Source organism: Ascaphus truei, chromosome 4 (assembly GCF_040206685.1).
Source record: "Ascaphus truei isolate aAscTru1 chromosome 4, aAscTru1.hap1, whole genome shotgun sequence".
Classification (NCBI taxonomy): Eukaryota; Metazoa; Chordata; class Amphibia; order Anura; family Ascaphidae; genus Ascaphus; species Ascaphus truei.
In genome coordinates this window covers 111,915,671-111,933,195 of record NC_134486.1, presented here as the reverse complement: position 1 = coordinate 111,933,195, position 17,525 = coordinate 111,915,671, and the positions used below count along the sequence as shown (strand labels likewise).

Below are 17,525 nucleotides of genomic sequence, written 5' to 3'. Positions count from 1 at the left end.
AAAACCTGTGTGTCTGCTCTATAATCATTCTCTTCCAGACAGATGAAGACAGTAGCACATATATTGTGGAATTTGGCACCCGAATGCCAATGTGTAGATATCTTTAACCCATTCCCTCCCATTCCTGGGGAGAACCTCGGTATTTTCAGCCCTGGGACCCTTAGTACTCGAGATACTGGTGAAGTTACTAGTATTACTTACTGGTTTTTAATGGCCGCCAAATCTCGGGTCAATAGGAAGTCGCGTCGTCATCAGTTGCAGCTTCCTATTGGCCTGAGATTTGGCAGCCATTTTGTTCCCCCTGGAGGTTAGAGCCCGGTAACTTCACTGGTGTGTATCCTGGGAACGGATGGTGCGGGGAGCTGAACAAAAAAAATGCGGTTCAGCTCCAGGGGACCCCAAGATTCCCATTCTGTACAAAAAAATGTTGGGTTAAAAAAAACCCAAAAACAAACAAGTCGAGGGCATTGCTGCGTTAAGTACTGAAGGGGCCTGCAACACACTGTAAAACCTTCAGCACTGTAAGCGGAGCGTCTTCATTCATTCTCCTGCACTCTACCGTGATTCCAATCTGTGGTTGAATTACTTAGGAAAACACTGACCGTGGGCAGTAAACTCTCCAGTGCTTCTTCCCTTCCAGCTGAACCACAAAAGCTTCAATGTCATCATAATGTGGTGCAAATCCCTGAGTACCCGCGGGAGTCAGATACCTGCAGCAGGAGAGCGAGGGTTACAGAAGCAGCATGCAGTCACTGGGCTGGAATAATAGGCATGACCATACCATATGGAGGTAGGAGCATGAAACATTATATTAAGCAGTGGTAGAAAGGATGCTCTGCCATGGGATACAGACATTGGTATGAACAATGTTTAGAGACAAGGAGACAAGTTTTTGCTAAAGGCAGTGCCCTTAATCTAAACTAGCCGCAGTCTCTTCCAAGTCCAGGAATGGCTTACTGTCTTCCTGGGGTCTTGCAGATTGTCTAAGCCACTGTGTTACATACATAAATGTTGAGGGGAAAAAAAAGTGTACACACACACACACACACACCATCAAAAACAAATAGTCTATACCGTTCTGTGGCTAACTAAATGCTTTTATTTGTGCGAGCTTTCGAGATAGTGATTTCTTCTTCGGGCGATGTTACAATTGATTAAGCCAAAAAACTCTCTTAGAAACAAGGCAACTGGAATGTTATCTGTGAGTGCAGCCTACAACCGCCCCCCCCCCCCCCTGTGCAGTATGCGATTTGAGTGTGTGGAGGGGGAGTGTATAACAATGGTATGGGTAGGTGTACAAATGTGAGAGGGTGTTGCATTTCTGTTCATGTGTGTGGCTACTATGTAGTCCCTATTGATATATAGGGATAGAATTACATTGTACATCTGTATGTGTAAGAGACAGGTGCGTGTGCATTCATATAGCGCAGTGTCATGGTAATATCATGAGCTACTAGGCCGTTTAATTCCCTTTGGTGCTTGAGGGGTTAATGAGCTACACTTGTTTGACAAAATACCAAATGCTGGGTTTGAAACTGGCCAGGACTGTTTCTGTCTGCTCTGAATTTCAAAGGAACTTACTTGGGGTTGGGGTCCATGTGGAGAACACACTCAGGGTGTTAATTGTTTTAATCAAGGGAGAGCAGCTTCAAAGTATTCTGTAGAAAGGGGTGGGCTCATGACAGTGCCTTAAGAAAGAATTGTATTTAAGTCTGGGCCAGGTTGTAAAATGTCAGATCTGACCAGGGGCATGCTTGGGAGAGCAGGGTAGATCTCATCTTCGGAACCAGCGCCTCTCTGTGAAAAATCCATAGCATGTGGTAATGTACTGTATAGGATTTTCTGTTTTACCCCTTTTATTTTAAGAAGCTGTTCTGCCTTATATGTTAACCGTATGTTTACTTTGTAATACCTTTTCTGTAATCTAAGCACTATATTTTTCTATATATTAAAACATTTAATAAGTAATGCTTTGGGCTCTGAACGAACTAATGCGCGCTCTGGAGAGAATAACTTACGAATTCGGGCACATGTTACTACAACTGATTTTGTGTTAAAGTGCATCGTTTTTCCTATAATAAACAGGGACCTGGGGCCCTGGTGATATTTTAATCTAAGATCTTTTATCATATCTGCATAACCTCAGGTGGTGGCAGTGGATGGTTATGATGTGCAATTGGGTAGGGGTTAATGCCAACTCGCTGGTTCCTTGCAGAGGAGAAAGGGGGGTTGCTAGAGTAGCCTTTGTGTATTAAACCTGGTTGCATGTCTAAGTCACGTGCTCACTTGTGTGCTGTTCGTGGCGGTGGTATATTGGGACGGCTTGAGGAGAGATACAACTCATTTGAGGGACCCTTGAAGGGGTGAAGATGGTAAAATAAGGTGCAGCTTAAATGGTAAAATAAGGTGCAGCTTCAACCCTTCATGTAGATTGCTTTTCCTCAATCCAAAAGTGTCAGGTATCCAGGATGTTTGTGAGGAGCGCAGATATATATGTGGAAAGAAAAACACAAGCAAAATAGTGCAAATATGCCTTTAAAAAAAATGGATATTCAGTGAGTTCTTAGTAGAATCCAGACAAATTTGTACTTACAAATTTCCCAAAGTACACATGTACATAAAGGTATCTTTTATCCCGAAACAGCAGCTTTCACCGAGATGTATATATATATATATACTGGGACCTTATCGGAATAGAACAGAAATACAGGACATAGCGCAGACTGTTCAAATTTTATCTTCTTAAAATACAAAGTATAAAAATGCACTCACATTTTACAAAATATAATCACGCATTTAGGATATAATATCCGCACCAACAGAACTCTGCTTCCACAATCTGTATGGCGTGTGACGCCTGCTCTCACGTGTCTGGAAGGGAATCCCTCAGGCTGACTGGAGATCGAGCTGCAAGCAGACAGATGTCCTTGGATACGCCGACCTCAGACGTCACTCGTATCCAAGGACATCTGAAGAGATTTCTCTTGTGTCAGGGTAGTGGCTCATGAAGCTGCGGTCTCGGTTTAGGCTACCGGTGAGGGTCCCGAACAGTTTAATAAATTTGAATTCATGCAACAGTCTCTCCTTCGGTGTTCTAAGATTACCTTTGAGTATGGCCACCGTCAGATCGTTCATCTTGTGGCCAGAGTCAGAGAAATGTTCGCCGACAGGGCTGTCTCTTGTTCCGCGTGTGATGCTGTGGCGATGCAGATTCATTCTCTTGTTTAGCCCCTCTCCCGTCTCACCCATGTAGTAGCAGCCCCCTGGGCATTTCATGCACATAAGGTACATGACATTGCTGGAGAAACAGGTGAACCTTCCTTTGATTTTGTACTCCAGATTCCTGTGTGGTATTTTTATTGTGCCCGTTGTGTGGAGCATTGCACAGGTTTTGCATCTTGCATTTGGCATGGTCTTGTCCCGCATTCAGTTGTATTGTTGAATACTTTACTTATCACCATATTTTCCTTGTGATTATGAGGTTGTCTGTATGATAATAAGGGTGTTTCAGGGAAGACCTGTGTCAGTCTTGTATCCTCCTGGAGAATGGGTTGTAGTTCCCTGGTGATCTTGTGTAGGGCTTCTAGGTGTGGGTTATATGTTCTCACCAAATGTTGCTTGTCTCTTTCTTTATGTATTCAAGGAGATCACTTCTTGGTATCCTGGTGGCATTGCTGGTCTACAATTCTGTGGTTGTATCCACGGTTAATGAAAAACGATCTCAAGGCTGTAATCTGCTGGCCTTTGTCTGCTTTGTCGGCGCATATCCGGTTGTATCGTATGTCTTGACAGTAGATGGTTGCATGCTTAGTGTGTGTGGAGTGGAAGCTGTTGTCCCTCAAATAGCTGGCTCTGTCTTTTTTGTTGGATCCTCCTGCAGAGTTTGGTGTAATGGAGTACCCGCAGGTAGTCTGTGGTGTTCATTATGACCATTATTCCTCCCTTGTCCATACAAATGTACAATGCAATTCTATCCCTATATACCAATAGGGACAACATAGTAGCCACACACATGAACAGAAATGCAACACCCTCTCACATTTGTACACCTACCCACACCATTGTTATACACTCTACCTCCACACACCTTTTGTAAAGCGCTGTATACACTGTGGGTGCTTTATTAATTTAGATACACACAGACACACAGACAGACAGACACACAGACAGACACACACACAGACAGGCACACAGACAGACAGGCACACAGACAGACACGCACACAGACAGACACGCACACAGACAGACACGCACACAGACAGACACGCACACAGACAGACACGCACACAGACAGACACGCACACAGACAGACACGCACACAGACAGACACACACACACACACAGACACAGACACACTCAGACAATTTAACACCTTAAGTCATAAATCGCATACTGCACAGGGGGGGCGGTTGTAGGCTGCACCCACAGATAACATTCCAGTTGCCTTCTTTCTAAGAGAGTTTTTTGGCTTAATCAATTGTAACATCGCCGAAAAAGAGATCCGTGTATCTCGAAAGCTCGAACAAATAAAAGCATTTAGTTAGCCACAGAATGGTATCGACTATTTGTTTTTGATTATTAAGCTCGGCTAACACGGAACAGATATATAGATAGATAGATATACACACACACGCATATACAAACGTTCATATCAACACACAGCAATAACAGATACATAAATATTTAATGTTACAGCAGCGCAATTGTTATAAACTCAGGAAATCTTAATGTGCCTATGCAGGATGGCAGATCACAACATATGGAGAGACAACAAAAGTACGAATTATAAAAGATTCTTATTTCATATATTATGACGTTCACTCGATGCAAACAAGACTCCATCTTAATGTTCCAGCACTCAACGATCAATGATTGGCTGGAAGATGACTATTACACCAATAGCCTTGTAAAATATTAACCAGGGGTTATGTATCTAGACAATGCAATGCCTGGGTATGATCATTTTTTTTTTTAAACACAGAATTTGGAGCATAAAGGGTATACTTTAAAATTGGCGGTGAACCAATTACTAAAAAGCCTACATTTTATAAATACTATATCCTACAAACTGCAACAGTACAACATTAGCAATATGGCAAAAAGCAAGCGCGCATCACTTAAAAGTGTGCGTCGGAAAGTCAGTCTCCATACAGATCTCCGGCTTCATGTACGGTCACCAGCATGCGTTCCCCAAGATTGTTAAAAAGATATTAAACTATATATAAAAAATAGCAAAAAAAGAAAAGACAACTGCACTGTAGGTTCGAGTTTTATCTTTTGACAATAAGAATGTATTGATTTTTTTTACTTTACATTTTGTACGTTCAGCTGATCCTGGTTGAATGCATATAGCTATATATTTCAACGCCGGCACTGCAGAAAAGCAGAACGTGGAGCAGCGTTCCTGTGAAACCATCACTCGCCATGAGTTTGTGCACTCGCGCGCCTCCGCAGGTGCACTCGCGCGCCTCCGCAGGTGCACTCGCGCGCCTCCGCATGTGCACTCGCACGCCTCCGCATGTGCCCTCGCGTGCCTCCGCATGTGCACTCGCACGCCTCCGCATGTGCACTCGCGCGCCTCCGCATGTGTGATCTTCACCACGTCACTGTACAGTATTTTTCATTTTTGCCCAACAAATCCCACTCGCTGTGAAGATGTTAAATATATCCCAGGGGACATTCATTACGGACACTGGCCAAACAATACCTACGTGTTTGCCCCAACCATGCTTCCAAAAAGCTCTTGCAGGGTGGATAAAACGTTCCACACTGTGAGGGAGAACGTCTGGGGATTCAACATCCGTAGAGAACATCCATTCTGTAAATAAAAGTAAAAGGTGAGAAGGGCATAGGAAATCAGCACATATGCTACCACCTATTCATTTGAAGGTTGATTAAAAAGCTCCCCTGGAGTTGTGTGGTCATCTGAACATCTATGCGTTTGAATGACATCACAAGATTTGAGTAACCTTTGAAAGATGAGCAGCCAGACCACCTAAAGAGAAGTAGGAGCTCCCATCTATTTTGTGACTACGTGTGTGACGGGAGAAAATGGTATTTAGGAGAGCTATGGCCTGCGGTGTAAATATTGACCGACATCCAAAATCCATTCCAAACTGGGTGTACTTTATAGAAATAAATCCTGCATAAGTCCACTGGTCAGAAAGTGCATTGCCCAGCAGATATTAATGCCAATTATTGACTATGGGTACATAGTGTATGGTACAGAATCCCAAATTCACCCGTGACATTAATTACACTCCCATTACGGATGGCTATTTGGCACCAGGGGAAGCAAGGCCGACTTTCAAATTGAGAATTTATTTGCCTCTGATTTAAAGGGAAGTACCACGGTCCATCAGGGGCGTGCGAGAAGCCTTTACAAGGTACCCCCAGAAACACTGCCCCCTTGCTCATTTGTATAGTATAGCCCAATTTAGTTGATTGCCATTTCTCACTTTGGTTTTGTGAGTGGACAGCATCCCCTTGCTATCTTCTTTCTCTCCTGTTTTTGTGAGACGCTTGTCCTTTTCCTGCCTCTTGGCAATTGCTTTTACAGTGGTGGATAAGTATTATTTCTCTGTATAGTATCGGGCTCACTCTTGGTTCCCCGTTTTCATATTGGACTATTGTTTGACCCTCTGTACTATCCACTGGAATTATTATGCTTGTGTCATAAAAATAATTATTTTATTTGACAAATGTCATTACTATTTGGGTTCTACTGCAGTCCCATTAGAATCTACTCTACATTCGAGTGCTGAAGACGCTTGTTTTGTGTTACGATCTTATTCGGGAATGAGAGATTGCCGATGTCTTTGACCACCGGTAGTTTTATCACATATTAAGAATGTTCTTTTTGAGTTGGGCTGTCTGGCCCAGACTATACAATTCCATGTGCCACTTTGTCTTCTTATGCAACTACAACACCAAGCATTATAATAAGTCCATTGGACTAGGCCGGGCCGCAGATAGATTTCCCGGGGCCAGGACTGGAGTTTCGGCCGCCCCCCACCCATGGTAACCCGACTATACTGTACTGGACTCTAGAGACAGCTACATTGTGTCCTCTCAGACACTTCATATTTCAACTGCTCATCTGAACAAAGCTACAGATTTTAAAAACAAACAACAAATCCCCTGAAAGGCAGAGATGCCGTCTGTTAATAATAATTTAGAAAACTATGCAAAAAAAACCCCCAAATACTTCAAGTGAAGACTGCTGCTTTAATGTGAATTCATGATCATTATGGGTCAAAACAATACTCGGTTACACTAAAGTTTGTATATTTTGTTGTCAACATTGATCATATTTACATTTTTAAAACGAAAGAAAGACCAAGATCATTTACAGAAAAGAAGGGTCCCGTCCAACCTGTCTTTAGCATTAAGGACCATATTTCCCACAGTTTAGTAAATATAGCCCTAAATCTTACTCGTCATTTCGTTAAACTGCAAGCTCCTCGGAGAAGGAATCCACTGCGTTTACTCTTTATGTTTAACACTTTTACCATGTTCTGTATTTGCCATTCCCTTCAGTTTAAAGGAGTTATTCTGACAAGTGTACCCCCCCCCCCCAGTGGAAAGCAGGTCTCCCTAGCCGGGTCATGTCAATCTCAGCCCCGGGGGACCCCGTACTTCCTGTGATACTTACTTCCGAAGGTGCAACGGAACCATTCCTGGCTGAGTAAACAATATGAAGGTTTAAATATCCCACGGCACTGGAGCCAATAGGAAGCCGCAACATCCCCCTCAGCCTTTCTTCCTATTGGCCCGCAGGAATTTAAGAACCAGGCAGTACCAGCCACTCCTACAGAGGCAAGTGTCTCAGGCAGCACGGGGTCCCCGGAGCTGAAATTAACGAGGTTCCTCTCCGGAGACCCCTCTGCTTTGCACCGAATTAAAAGAAATAACTAGAATGTGAATGTGTCTCGGTACATTACATTATATTTATATCTAACATCATCTAAAACACTTAATTGTTACATATTTTGCTATCATGCTTGGCTATTTGACTATTATATGCAACTCTATTTGTTTCATTTACATGTATTTTCTTCATTTGTTATTTATATTCTTAAGGTTCATATTTTATTAGGTTATTATGCTGTAGTATTGGTTATTTAATTGTTATGTACATTGTACTTTTCCACGGGATAATAACCATGTGTGTATATTTTTCTTCATTAATTTATATTATAGATGCTTCACATTACTTTCATTCTTGTTTTTAACACATTTTTTATTTTGTATTGTTGTTTTTTGTTTTCCTGTGTATATATACCTGTTATGGATTTTTTTTTACACATTTTCGTCAAACATAGGATGTCTTATGTGGAGTAATTTGACCCTATCCCTGGCTTTCAGCTTATTATTATTATCTGACCAAAGGGGGAGTAGCCATTACCTACTTAATGTGCCTGTGTGTTGAGAGTTCTTCACTCTTTGATAAAGTCCCATGACAGGACGAAACGCGTCAGAGTTTCTTTCTCTGTGATGTGCAGCACTTTGACTAAATAAAGCTGATTTTATTCCAAGTTTGGCTGATTCCCATCTCGCAGTGACCGCCTATCATCTTTATTTTCACCAAAAGAAATAACTAGCTTGGAATGCCGCTTTCATTGTCTATATGTTTTTACTGCAACGTGCTGCATACCCAGTTAGCACTACAATAGAAATACATCACTTGCTTGTTTGAAATAAAACCGACGGAACACATAAATAAATAATAAATAATATATATATAAAAAAATAATGCTTCATTTCAATTAATTGACACTGCAACAAAACACCAGGCTTCTGATATTCACCCTCTTTTCTAGCTTCACAAATATACTGCACTGGTATCAATGTTCATCGCCTTGCTTGTTCTGCACAGAAACAAAGAAGGACATCGAGCAGACTCGATCTACAACATTTCACCGCCTCCGGGAAATTTAGCCACCAGCCGTTTAGCTGCCAAGGTAACCCCTAAACCTTAACTCCTTACTCTTATCCATTAACCCCTTATCGCTAATCTTGACCCTAAAATCTTTAACCCCTTCCCCTAAAACCAAACTTAACCCGTCCCCTAAAACCAACCTTAACCCCTTCCCCTAAAACCCATTACCTTAAAACATTCCCCTAACCTTAACCCCTTCCTCTAAAACCCCTAACCTTAGCCCCTTTCCCCTAAAACTCCTAACCTTAACCCCTTCCCCTAAAACCCCTAACTTTAACCCCTTCCCCTAACCCCTTCCCCAAACCTAAACCCCTTCCCCAAACCTTAACCCCTTCCCCTAACCTTAACCCCTTCCCCTAAACTCCTAACCTTAACCCCTTCCCCTAAAACTCCTAACCTTAACCCCTTCCCCTAAATTTAACCCCTAATGTCAACACTAATCCCTTGCTTTAGGGGGGGAACGGCTGACAGTTGTTGGTCCTTGGCGGCTTAAACGGCGTGGGCGAAAGGTCCAATTCTGTTTACTGGGTGAGAACAGTAGCACTCTGCTCTTCATGCTTCACAATAGTTCAATGCAAGCCCGTGTATGTGCAAGGCTGGTCTCACCCACCTGGTAGTAGTCCCACACAACCAGGGGCAGAGCTCTGCCAGGGGGATTGTGGGTCTCTCGCTTGCCGTCAGTATAGCTGGTGATGTCCAAGTTAACGCCGAACTGCACATTATTCTAGAAATGAAGAGAAAAGAGGCTCTGAGATAATAGGAAAAGGGAAGTAGAGGGGATGTCTATTGTACTGTGAAGGAATTATACCCCTTTCCGAACAGAAAATCCTGCAGGAAAAGAAGTATGAGAAAATAAGAATGACATGCCATCATAAATTATTTTCAACGTAATTGTATTTCTGCGCATAACTGTAAATTCCTTGTGTGTGTGTGTGAATGTGTGTGTTTGTGTGTGTGTTTGTGAGTGACAGTGTGTGTGTTTGTGAGTGACAGTGTGTGTGTTTGTGAGTGACAGTGTGTGTGTTTGTGAGTGACAGTGTGTGTGTTTGTGAGTGACAGTGTGTGTGTTTGTGAGTGACAGTGTGTGTGTTTGTGAGTGACAGTGTGTGTGTTTGTGAGTGACACAGGGGGTGTGGGTGGTCTGCGCTCTGTGTCCTCTTCTCATATGTCAGCGGGCGTGTGGGGGGAACGGCGCCGCTGCCAGCCACTTCTGCGCATGCCTAGCGTCCGTCAGCGGCGCCATCACTACTGCGCATGCGCGGCATATGTCAGCGGGCATGTTGGGGGGGAACGGCGGCCGTTAGGAGCGTGACGTCATTTACGTTTCACATTTTCGTCTCCATGAAGGAGTTTTGTTCCATCAAAATTGACAAGGTGCCACTAAAGAAGTTTCACTTCAAAAGTCTGTCAAAAAACAGCCAGCTTGAATTGCCACTTTAAAAAAATGTTGGCTGGACCGATAAGGAAGTACAGACAATATGGATCAGCGAAACCAGCGTCGCACGGGAGTAAAAACAATTCACTCACTTCTCTGAGAATCTGATCAAACTCTGAAGTGGAGAATAATCCACTGTAGTAATTTATATTGTGCCGTCTGATCAGTGCAGGTCTTTTTTCCCAAATATCCCTGCGAGACAAGAAATAAAAACAAAGAATTATGGGGGTTGGAAGAGCTATATAATATATATCTTGTCATGTTATCAGTGTCTAACTATGATCTATATTTATTATAGACACTGGGTGAAGAAACGAAGGCCTCAAAGGATAAAACACAATATAATGCACTGTAATAGGCGATCAAAAAATAAAAAATGCTGTATTAAACGTAGTGACCGAAACGGCAACAACAGATAGTCTAAGCAACACAATAATTCCATGCAGAAATGTTAAGGATGCACCTGCTTCTGAGAGAAATCATTCATTTGAGCCACGTTTTAGTAAATGAAAGATGCTCACTAAATACTGCTTGTATCTAATGTCGTTTGCACACAACATGTTTTTAACCCGTTCACTGCCTGAGGGGCCTACAATGCAAGAGTGCGTGTGCGTGTGTGAGATATATATATATGTATGTATATATTATATATATATATATATATATATATATATATCTCACACGCGTACACACACACACACACACACACACACACACACACACACACACACACACACACACACACACACACACACACACACACACACTAAATTGTCCAAAAGACTCGTCTTGAAATGACGCCATTATTGGACCCCACGTACACTATAGAAAGCAGTCAGGAAGAGCATGGGTGTGCAAACTGGAGGGCGCAAGATTTTCTAGATGGGGCACGGTGGTTACAGAGGCCACGCGCTCTTCCCCAAGGCATTTAAATTAAATCTCAGGGGAGGCGTGAGGCCTCTGTAACTTCTCTTACCTGCTCTATTCGGCATGGCAATGCGGCATCAAATTATGCCGTGGGGTCGTGACATGACGCATCGCCATGGTAACGCGCGTCAAATGACGCTGCCGGGTAACGCGACATGACCCGCGGCGTCATTTGACGCCGGGTCCTGGGGGAGGGGTGTCCTTAGGCTGCCAGGGAGGTTGGCGCAGCTCAGAAACTTTGCGATCCCCCGAGGTAAAATACTGCTGTAGGGGCTTGAAAAAGAGCCCATTGCTTTAAAATGTCGCCCGTTTAAAATATATATATATATATATATATATATATATATATATATATATACACAGTGGTTGACAAATCACCAAAAAATGTACTCGCCACACAAAAAAATCTACTCGCCACCTAGTACCAAACGTGTGCTGCTTGGGCCAATATTTACTCGCCCGGGGGTTAAATCCACTCGCCCTGGGCGAGCAAATGTATAGGTTTGTCGAACACTGTATATATATATATTTTTTTTGTATGGAGTAACTAAAGGCACCATCACTATTTCAAGACTGGAGTGCTGTGGACAAGTTCTCTCTATTTTTGTATGCATCCGGATTCATTTTGGTGTCCAACGACCACCCATGGAGAGATGTACTTTTTTTAAAATTAATTCAGATCCATTAAAAAGACTGACCTCTACAATCCGATCTACATCACAATATAGAATGTGGTAAAGGTCACAATAGGCCCCTACAATGTGCACTCAATGCGGGAAAAACTCATTGTAACAGATTCCAAAATCCCTTAGGACCGGAATAGGTGGTGTATCGCCCACAAAGTATCTGGGTAGGTCATACAAATGTGCTCAATCAATAAAAACGGAAGAAAATAATACAATTTCATTCCATAATAGCAACAACGACGAAGGTGATATATATACACAGTGACACATATTTAAAATCCCTATTAGTGGGACGGTAAGATGGCCCGTGGGAAATAATGCGTGTTTGGACACAATACATAAATGTGCCAGCAGGCTGATAGCCTAGTTTGCATGGATAGATCCAGATTAAATTTACGGAGACCAGTTAGTCCAGCTGTGAGCCAGCTATTGCTCTGTATAAACAAGGTCTCTGTCTACATACTGTATAGACACCACAGTATATACTCAATAATAAATAGTGACATGCGGTTTATATGCAGAACCAGCTGTTTGTGGGACATATCTAGATATCCATGATACGTCTCACAGGATGTCATGTGATCAAATGATTCAAGGAACAAGTCCATACAGCGTAAATAGACCCTGCTGTTATGGATTGCATATCCTGTGTGTGGGGTAAATGTATGTATATGCCAATACAGCCATAGAGGGGCAGGTAAATAGCAGCGAATTGTACTCGTTGTTGCTATTATTGAATCAAATGTTATTATTTTCTTCCGGTTTTACTGATTGAGCACATTTGTACGACCTACCTAGATACTTTGTGAGCGATTCACCGCCTATTCCGGTCCGGAGGGATATTGGAATCTCAGTTACAATGAATTTTCCCCGCATCGAGTGCACATTGTATGGACATTGTGACCGTAACTCAAATTCTATGTTGTGTCGTGTTAATGAATTCCCTCTTGCACCCCTGCTGTTTTAGTATTCCAATGTCACACACACTTTGGCAAGCGATTTGTCTCGGTGTAGTATTATCTATCAACAGCACCAGACTCTCAGGTGCAACCTTGAAGTAAAATGTGACACACCTGAAGAAGTAACCCGGAGTGATGGGAGAAATCAGCCACTTGAAGAGGCTGTCAGCTCTGTCTTTGCTGTTCTGGATCTTCCCCAGTTCCTCAAGCACAGTCAGGAGGGGAGCGCCAATGTGGCACTTGGCACTGCTCACCGAAACCTGGAAGACACCAACATTAATTGGGATTCCATTCTCCTCTACAGAGCACCTGGAGATCATTCTGAAGATGGAGACCCAACATAAAAAACATGACTCCCCTGACGGCTATTGTTGGCCGCGAGTTGGGCACCATGCACGACATACGTGGCAGGTCTGGTCAACGCGCACGAGTGGGACGTGCCGAAGTTAAATGTTGTGGTAAAGCGAGAGTCAGCCGTTTGATTTGAAGCACAATCCACATTGCATCAGACACACCACCAGCTCACAACAGTGGTCAAAGTGACTGGAGGAGAAAGTAGCGGCAATACATTTATTAACCTTTGGAGCAAAACGCTTAGAACTATATTAAAGATAAAAGAAAGCAGCAAATCCCACATAGAAATTGTATTTATTTTGCACATATTTGGCACCAGTGAGTCCTTCGTGGTGAATCTCATATTTAGCACCAGGGACTCTCCTCCCCTCCAGTTCACAAGATCATTACCGTTGTACTCACTGGTGCCGGGCTCCCTCCTGGGGATACAATATGGCTGTTCCTGGTGAAGAAAATAGCACGAATCAGCAACGGAGGACCCCATGGTACCAATTATGCAAAAATGAATTAACATTTTTGGGGATTGCTACTTTTAATAAAACGTAGGCTGTCAAAATAGGTAAGGGAAGAGGCATTCCACCATGAATCACATTTCACTTAAAAAGTGGGATTGTAATTAAAAGAAAATGGTGGTACTCTGGCTGTGAAAATAAAAAAGTAGTGGTCCTTTCGCATCATCACACTTCGACTACTGGATCACAAACCACCCCCCCCCCCCCCCCATTGTAAACATAATTTGATTGGCTCCCGTAAACAAATGAAATGGCGCTGGAAGTCTTGTTGGTTTATTTAGAAATTAAGACAAATTTTCTTTTCACCGGGCACTCTTAATATGGGAGAGGGAGGCACCAATAAAGTGCTTTCGTTACCATTAGACTCAACTTGTTCTTGTGAGAGGGGAAATAATGAGAAAAGTGGGAGAACGAACAGGCCCAGATCCAGACGTTGAGCCAAACGGTGCACCTTCATTCAGCCATGTTTCCTCCCACAAAGAGCTGAGCGGTAACTATAACGGACATTAGTGATGACACGCAAAAGAGGCGGCAGCATAGGATTGCATATCCAATCAAGTCCGTCATGGTTTACGAAGGCGCTTAACGCTACGTTCGTTCAGTCATAGCGAAACTTGTTGTTACACAAATCCAAACCCTTAAATAGGGCTTTTACAGGGTCTGGATGGGTGTAACGCATCGGATAGTTAGGATTTAACCAACATGGCGTTATTTTTCTGCGTTCCCTCCCCCCTCTTTCTGAACTTGAGTTAAAGCGCCATTTGGGGGTCTCGACAGGAGTAACGCCAAAACACACTTGACATCAAATTAGTGGAAGATAAGGCAACACCATGCTACCACGCGTGGCATTATGCCTGTGTTAATGACATGTAGAGTGGCCGTTGCTTCGGCACATACTTAGCTTTGGGGAAACGCGTTAACCTCAGGGAATATAACGTCCGTTGCGGTTTGAGGTAATGTCACGTTATGAGCCCTGATTCCATGAAGCTTTGTGGATCTAGGCATGGGGTGCTCAAGACTTTTGGGGGCGGGGGGAGGAGCGCGTTTACAGAGGCCCCGCGCTGAGAGCGTGAGGCCTCTGCAATAAATTTACCCGGCTTCAGACCACGCGTCTCCATGGCAACACAGTGTCAAATGATGCCGTGGGCTCATGTGTCATCACATAACCCTGCGGTGTCATTTTTCGTCGCATTAGAGGTGGGAGGGAGGGGGGGGGGGCGTTACACAGGGGGAGAGCAGGCAGTGGGGGCGCAGAGCAGGAAGTTTCTTTCCCCTGTTCTAAGCCACAGTTACTTCTCACAATAGGACGTAGCGACAGGAAAGGAAACCCCCATCACGTACAAAAAAAACATGATCACTATTTTGTGCGGCGACTTTGTACGTCAACATATAAAGGACGTCAGAAATATTACCGTCTCCAATCGCGAATCGGGTGTTTCCAGTCTCTCATTTTTCCCAACACAATTGTGTTTTTTGGGCTTTTTCGCTGCCTTTTTAGCGGAGCGGTCTCGAGATGGGGTGAAAACCTCTCCATCTAGTCCGTCTGGATGACTTGGAGTCGGGATGCTGTTGACGTCCACGTCCTTTACGGGACGCGTCAGCTTTTTCTTTTTCACCAGTTTATGCTTTTGCGACAGCTTGGAGACGGGTCGTTTATTCTTCCTCGCCACGACCGTCTGAAAGACATAACCACGGTTATTCATACAGGGCAACAAGAGCTTTGTGCGCTAGCAGCGATTGGTGAAAGGGATTAGGCGGTCTGCGTGGGCTTCACATGCGGCCCCCAACTGCTGCCCGTCGTGGACTCTCTTCCTAGTGCAGAGCGCGCTGTGCATGAGCGAGACTCAGTGCAAATAATAGGCCGCGCTGTGCATGAGAGAGACTCAGTGCAAATGTGAGGCCGCGCTGTGCATGAGAGAGACTCAGTGCAAATAATAGGCCGCGCTGTGCATGAGAGAGACTCAGTGCAAATGTGAGGCCGCGCTGTGCATGAGAGAGACTCAGTGCAAATAATAGGCCGCGCTGTGCATGAGAGAGACTCAGTGCAAATGTGAGGCCACGCTGTGCATGAGAGAGACTCAGTGCAAATGTGAGGCCACACTGTGCATGAGCGAGACTCGGTGCAAATGATAGGCCGCGCTGTGCATGAGCGAGACTCGGTGCAAATAATAGGCCGCGCTGTGCATGAGCGAGACTCGGTGCAAATGATAGGCCGCGCTGTGCATGAGAGAGACTCAGTGCAAATGTGAGGCCACACTGTGCATGAGCGAGACTCGGTGCAAATGTGAGGCCGCGCTGTGCATGAGCGAGACTCGGTGCAAATAATAGGCCGCGCTGTGCATGAGAGAGACTCAGTGCAAATGTGAGGCCGCGCTGTGCACGAGCGAGACTCAGTGCAAATGTGAGGCCGCGCTGTGCACGAGCGAGACTCAGTGCAAATGTGAGGCCGCGCTGTGCATGAGCGAGACTCGGTGCAAATAATAGGCCGCGCTGTGCATGAGAGAGACTCAGTGCAAATGTGAGGCCACACTGTGCATGAGCGAGACTCGGTGCAAATAATAGGCCGCGCTGTGCATGAGAGAGACTCAGTGCAAATGTGAGGCCGCGCTGTGCATGAGCGAGACTCGGTGCAAATAATAGGCCGCGCTGTGCATGAGAGAGACTCAGTGCAAATGTGAGGCCGCGCTGTGCATGAGAGAGACTCAGTGCAAATAATAGGCCGCGCTGTGCATGAGACTCAGTGCAAATGTGAGGCCGCGCTGTGCATGAGAGAGACTCAGTGCAAATAATAGGCCGCGCTGTGCATGAGAATCTGTGCAAATGTGAGGCCGCGCTGTGCATGAGCGAGACTCGGTGCAAATGATAGGCCGCGCTGTGCATGAGCGAGACTCAGTGCAAATGTGAGGCCGCGCTGTGCATGAGCGAGACTCGGTGCAAATGTGAGGCTGCGCTGTGCATGAGCAAGACTCTGTGCAAATGATAGGCCGCGCTGTGCATGAGCGAGACTCGGTGCAAATGTGAGGCCGCGCTGTGCACGAGCGAGACTCGGTGCAAATAATAGGCCGCGCTGTGCATGAGAGAGACTCGGTGCAAATAATAGGCCGCGCTGTGCATGAGACTCTGTGCAAATGTGAGGCCGCGCTGTGAACGAGCGAGACTCAGTGCAAATGTGAGGCCGCGCTGTGCATGAGACTCTGTGCAAATGTGAGGCCGCGCTGTGCACGAGCGAGACTCAGTGCAAATGTGAGGCCGCGCTGTGCATGAGCGAGACTCGGTGCAAATAATAGGCCGCGCTGTGCATGAGAGAGACTCAGTGCAAATGTGAGGCCGCGCTGTGCACGAGACTCTGTGCAAATGTGAGGCCGCGCTGTGCACGAGCGAGACTCAGTGCAAATGTGAGGCCGCGCTGTGCATGAGAGAGACTGGGTGCAAATGTGAGGCCGCGCTGTGCACGAGACTCTGTGCAAATGTGAGGCCGCGCTGTGCACGAGCGAGACTCAGTGCAAATGTGAGGCCGCGCTGTGCACGAGCGAGACTCGGTGCAAATGTGAGGCCGCGCTGTGCATGAGAGAGACTGGGTGCAAATGTGAGGCCGCGCTGTGCACGAGCGAGACTCGGTGCAAATGTGAGGCCGCGCTGTGCACGAGAGAGACTGGGTGCAAATGTGAGGCCGCGCTGTGCACGAGCGAGACTCGGTGCAAATGTGAGGCC

The 17,525-nt window shown here is 45.0% G+C and overlaps 1 protein-coding gene across 1 annotated transcript in view; it reads right to left on the bottom strand.

Annotated features, from left to right (window-relative positions):
• Nucleotides 1-17,525, bottom strand: part of LOC142493035 (ribosomal oxygenase 1-like) — a 42,897-nt gene that overhangs the window by 20,120 nt on the left and 5,252 nt on the right. Inside the window, exons 2-7 of the mRNA XM_075596451.1 lie at nt 15,227-15,490; nt 13,063-13,208; nt 10,469-10,568; nt 9,552-9,665; nt 5,712-5,818; nt 603-710 (exon numbers count right to left, since the gene is read on the bottom strand). Of these exons, the coding sequence (XP_075452566.1) occupies nt 603-710; nt 5,712-5,818; nt 9,552-9,665; nt 10,469-10,568; nt 13,063-13,208; nt 15,227-15,490 (839 nt within the window). The remainder of the gene's footprint in view (nt 1-602; nt 711-5,711; nt 5,819-9,551; nt 9,666-10,468; nt 10,569-13,062; nt 13,209-15,226; nt 15,491-17,525) is intronic.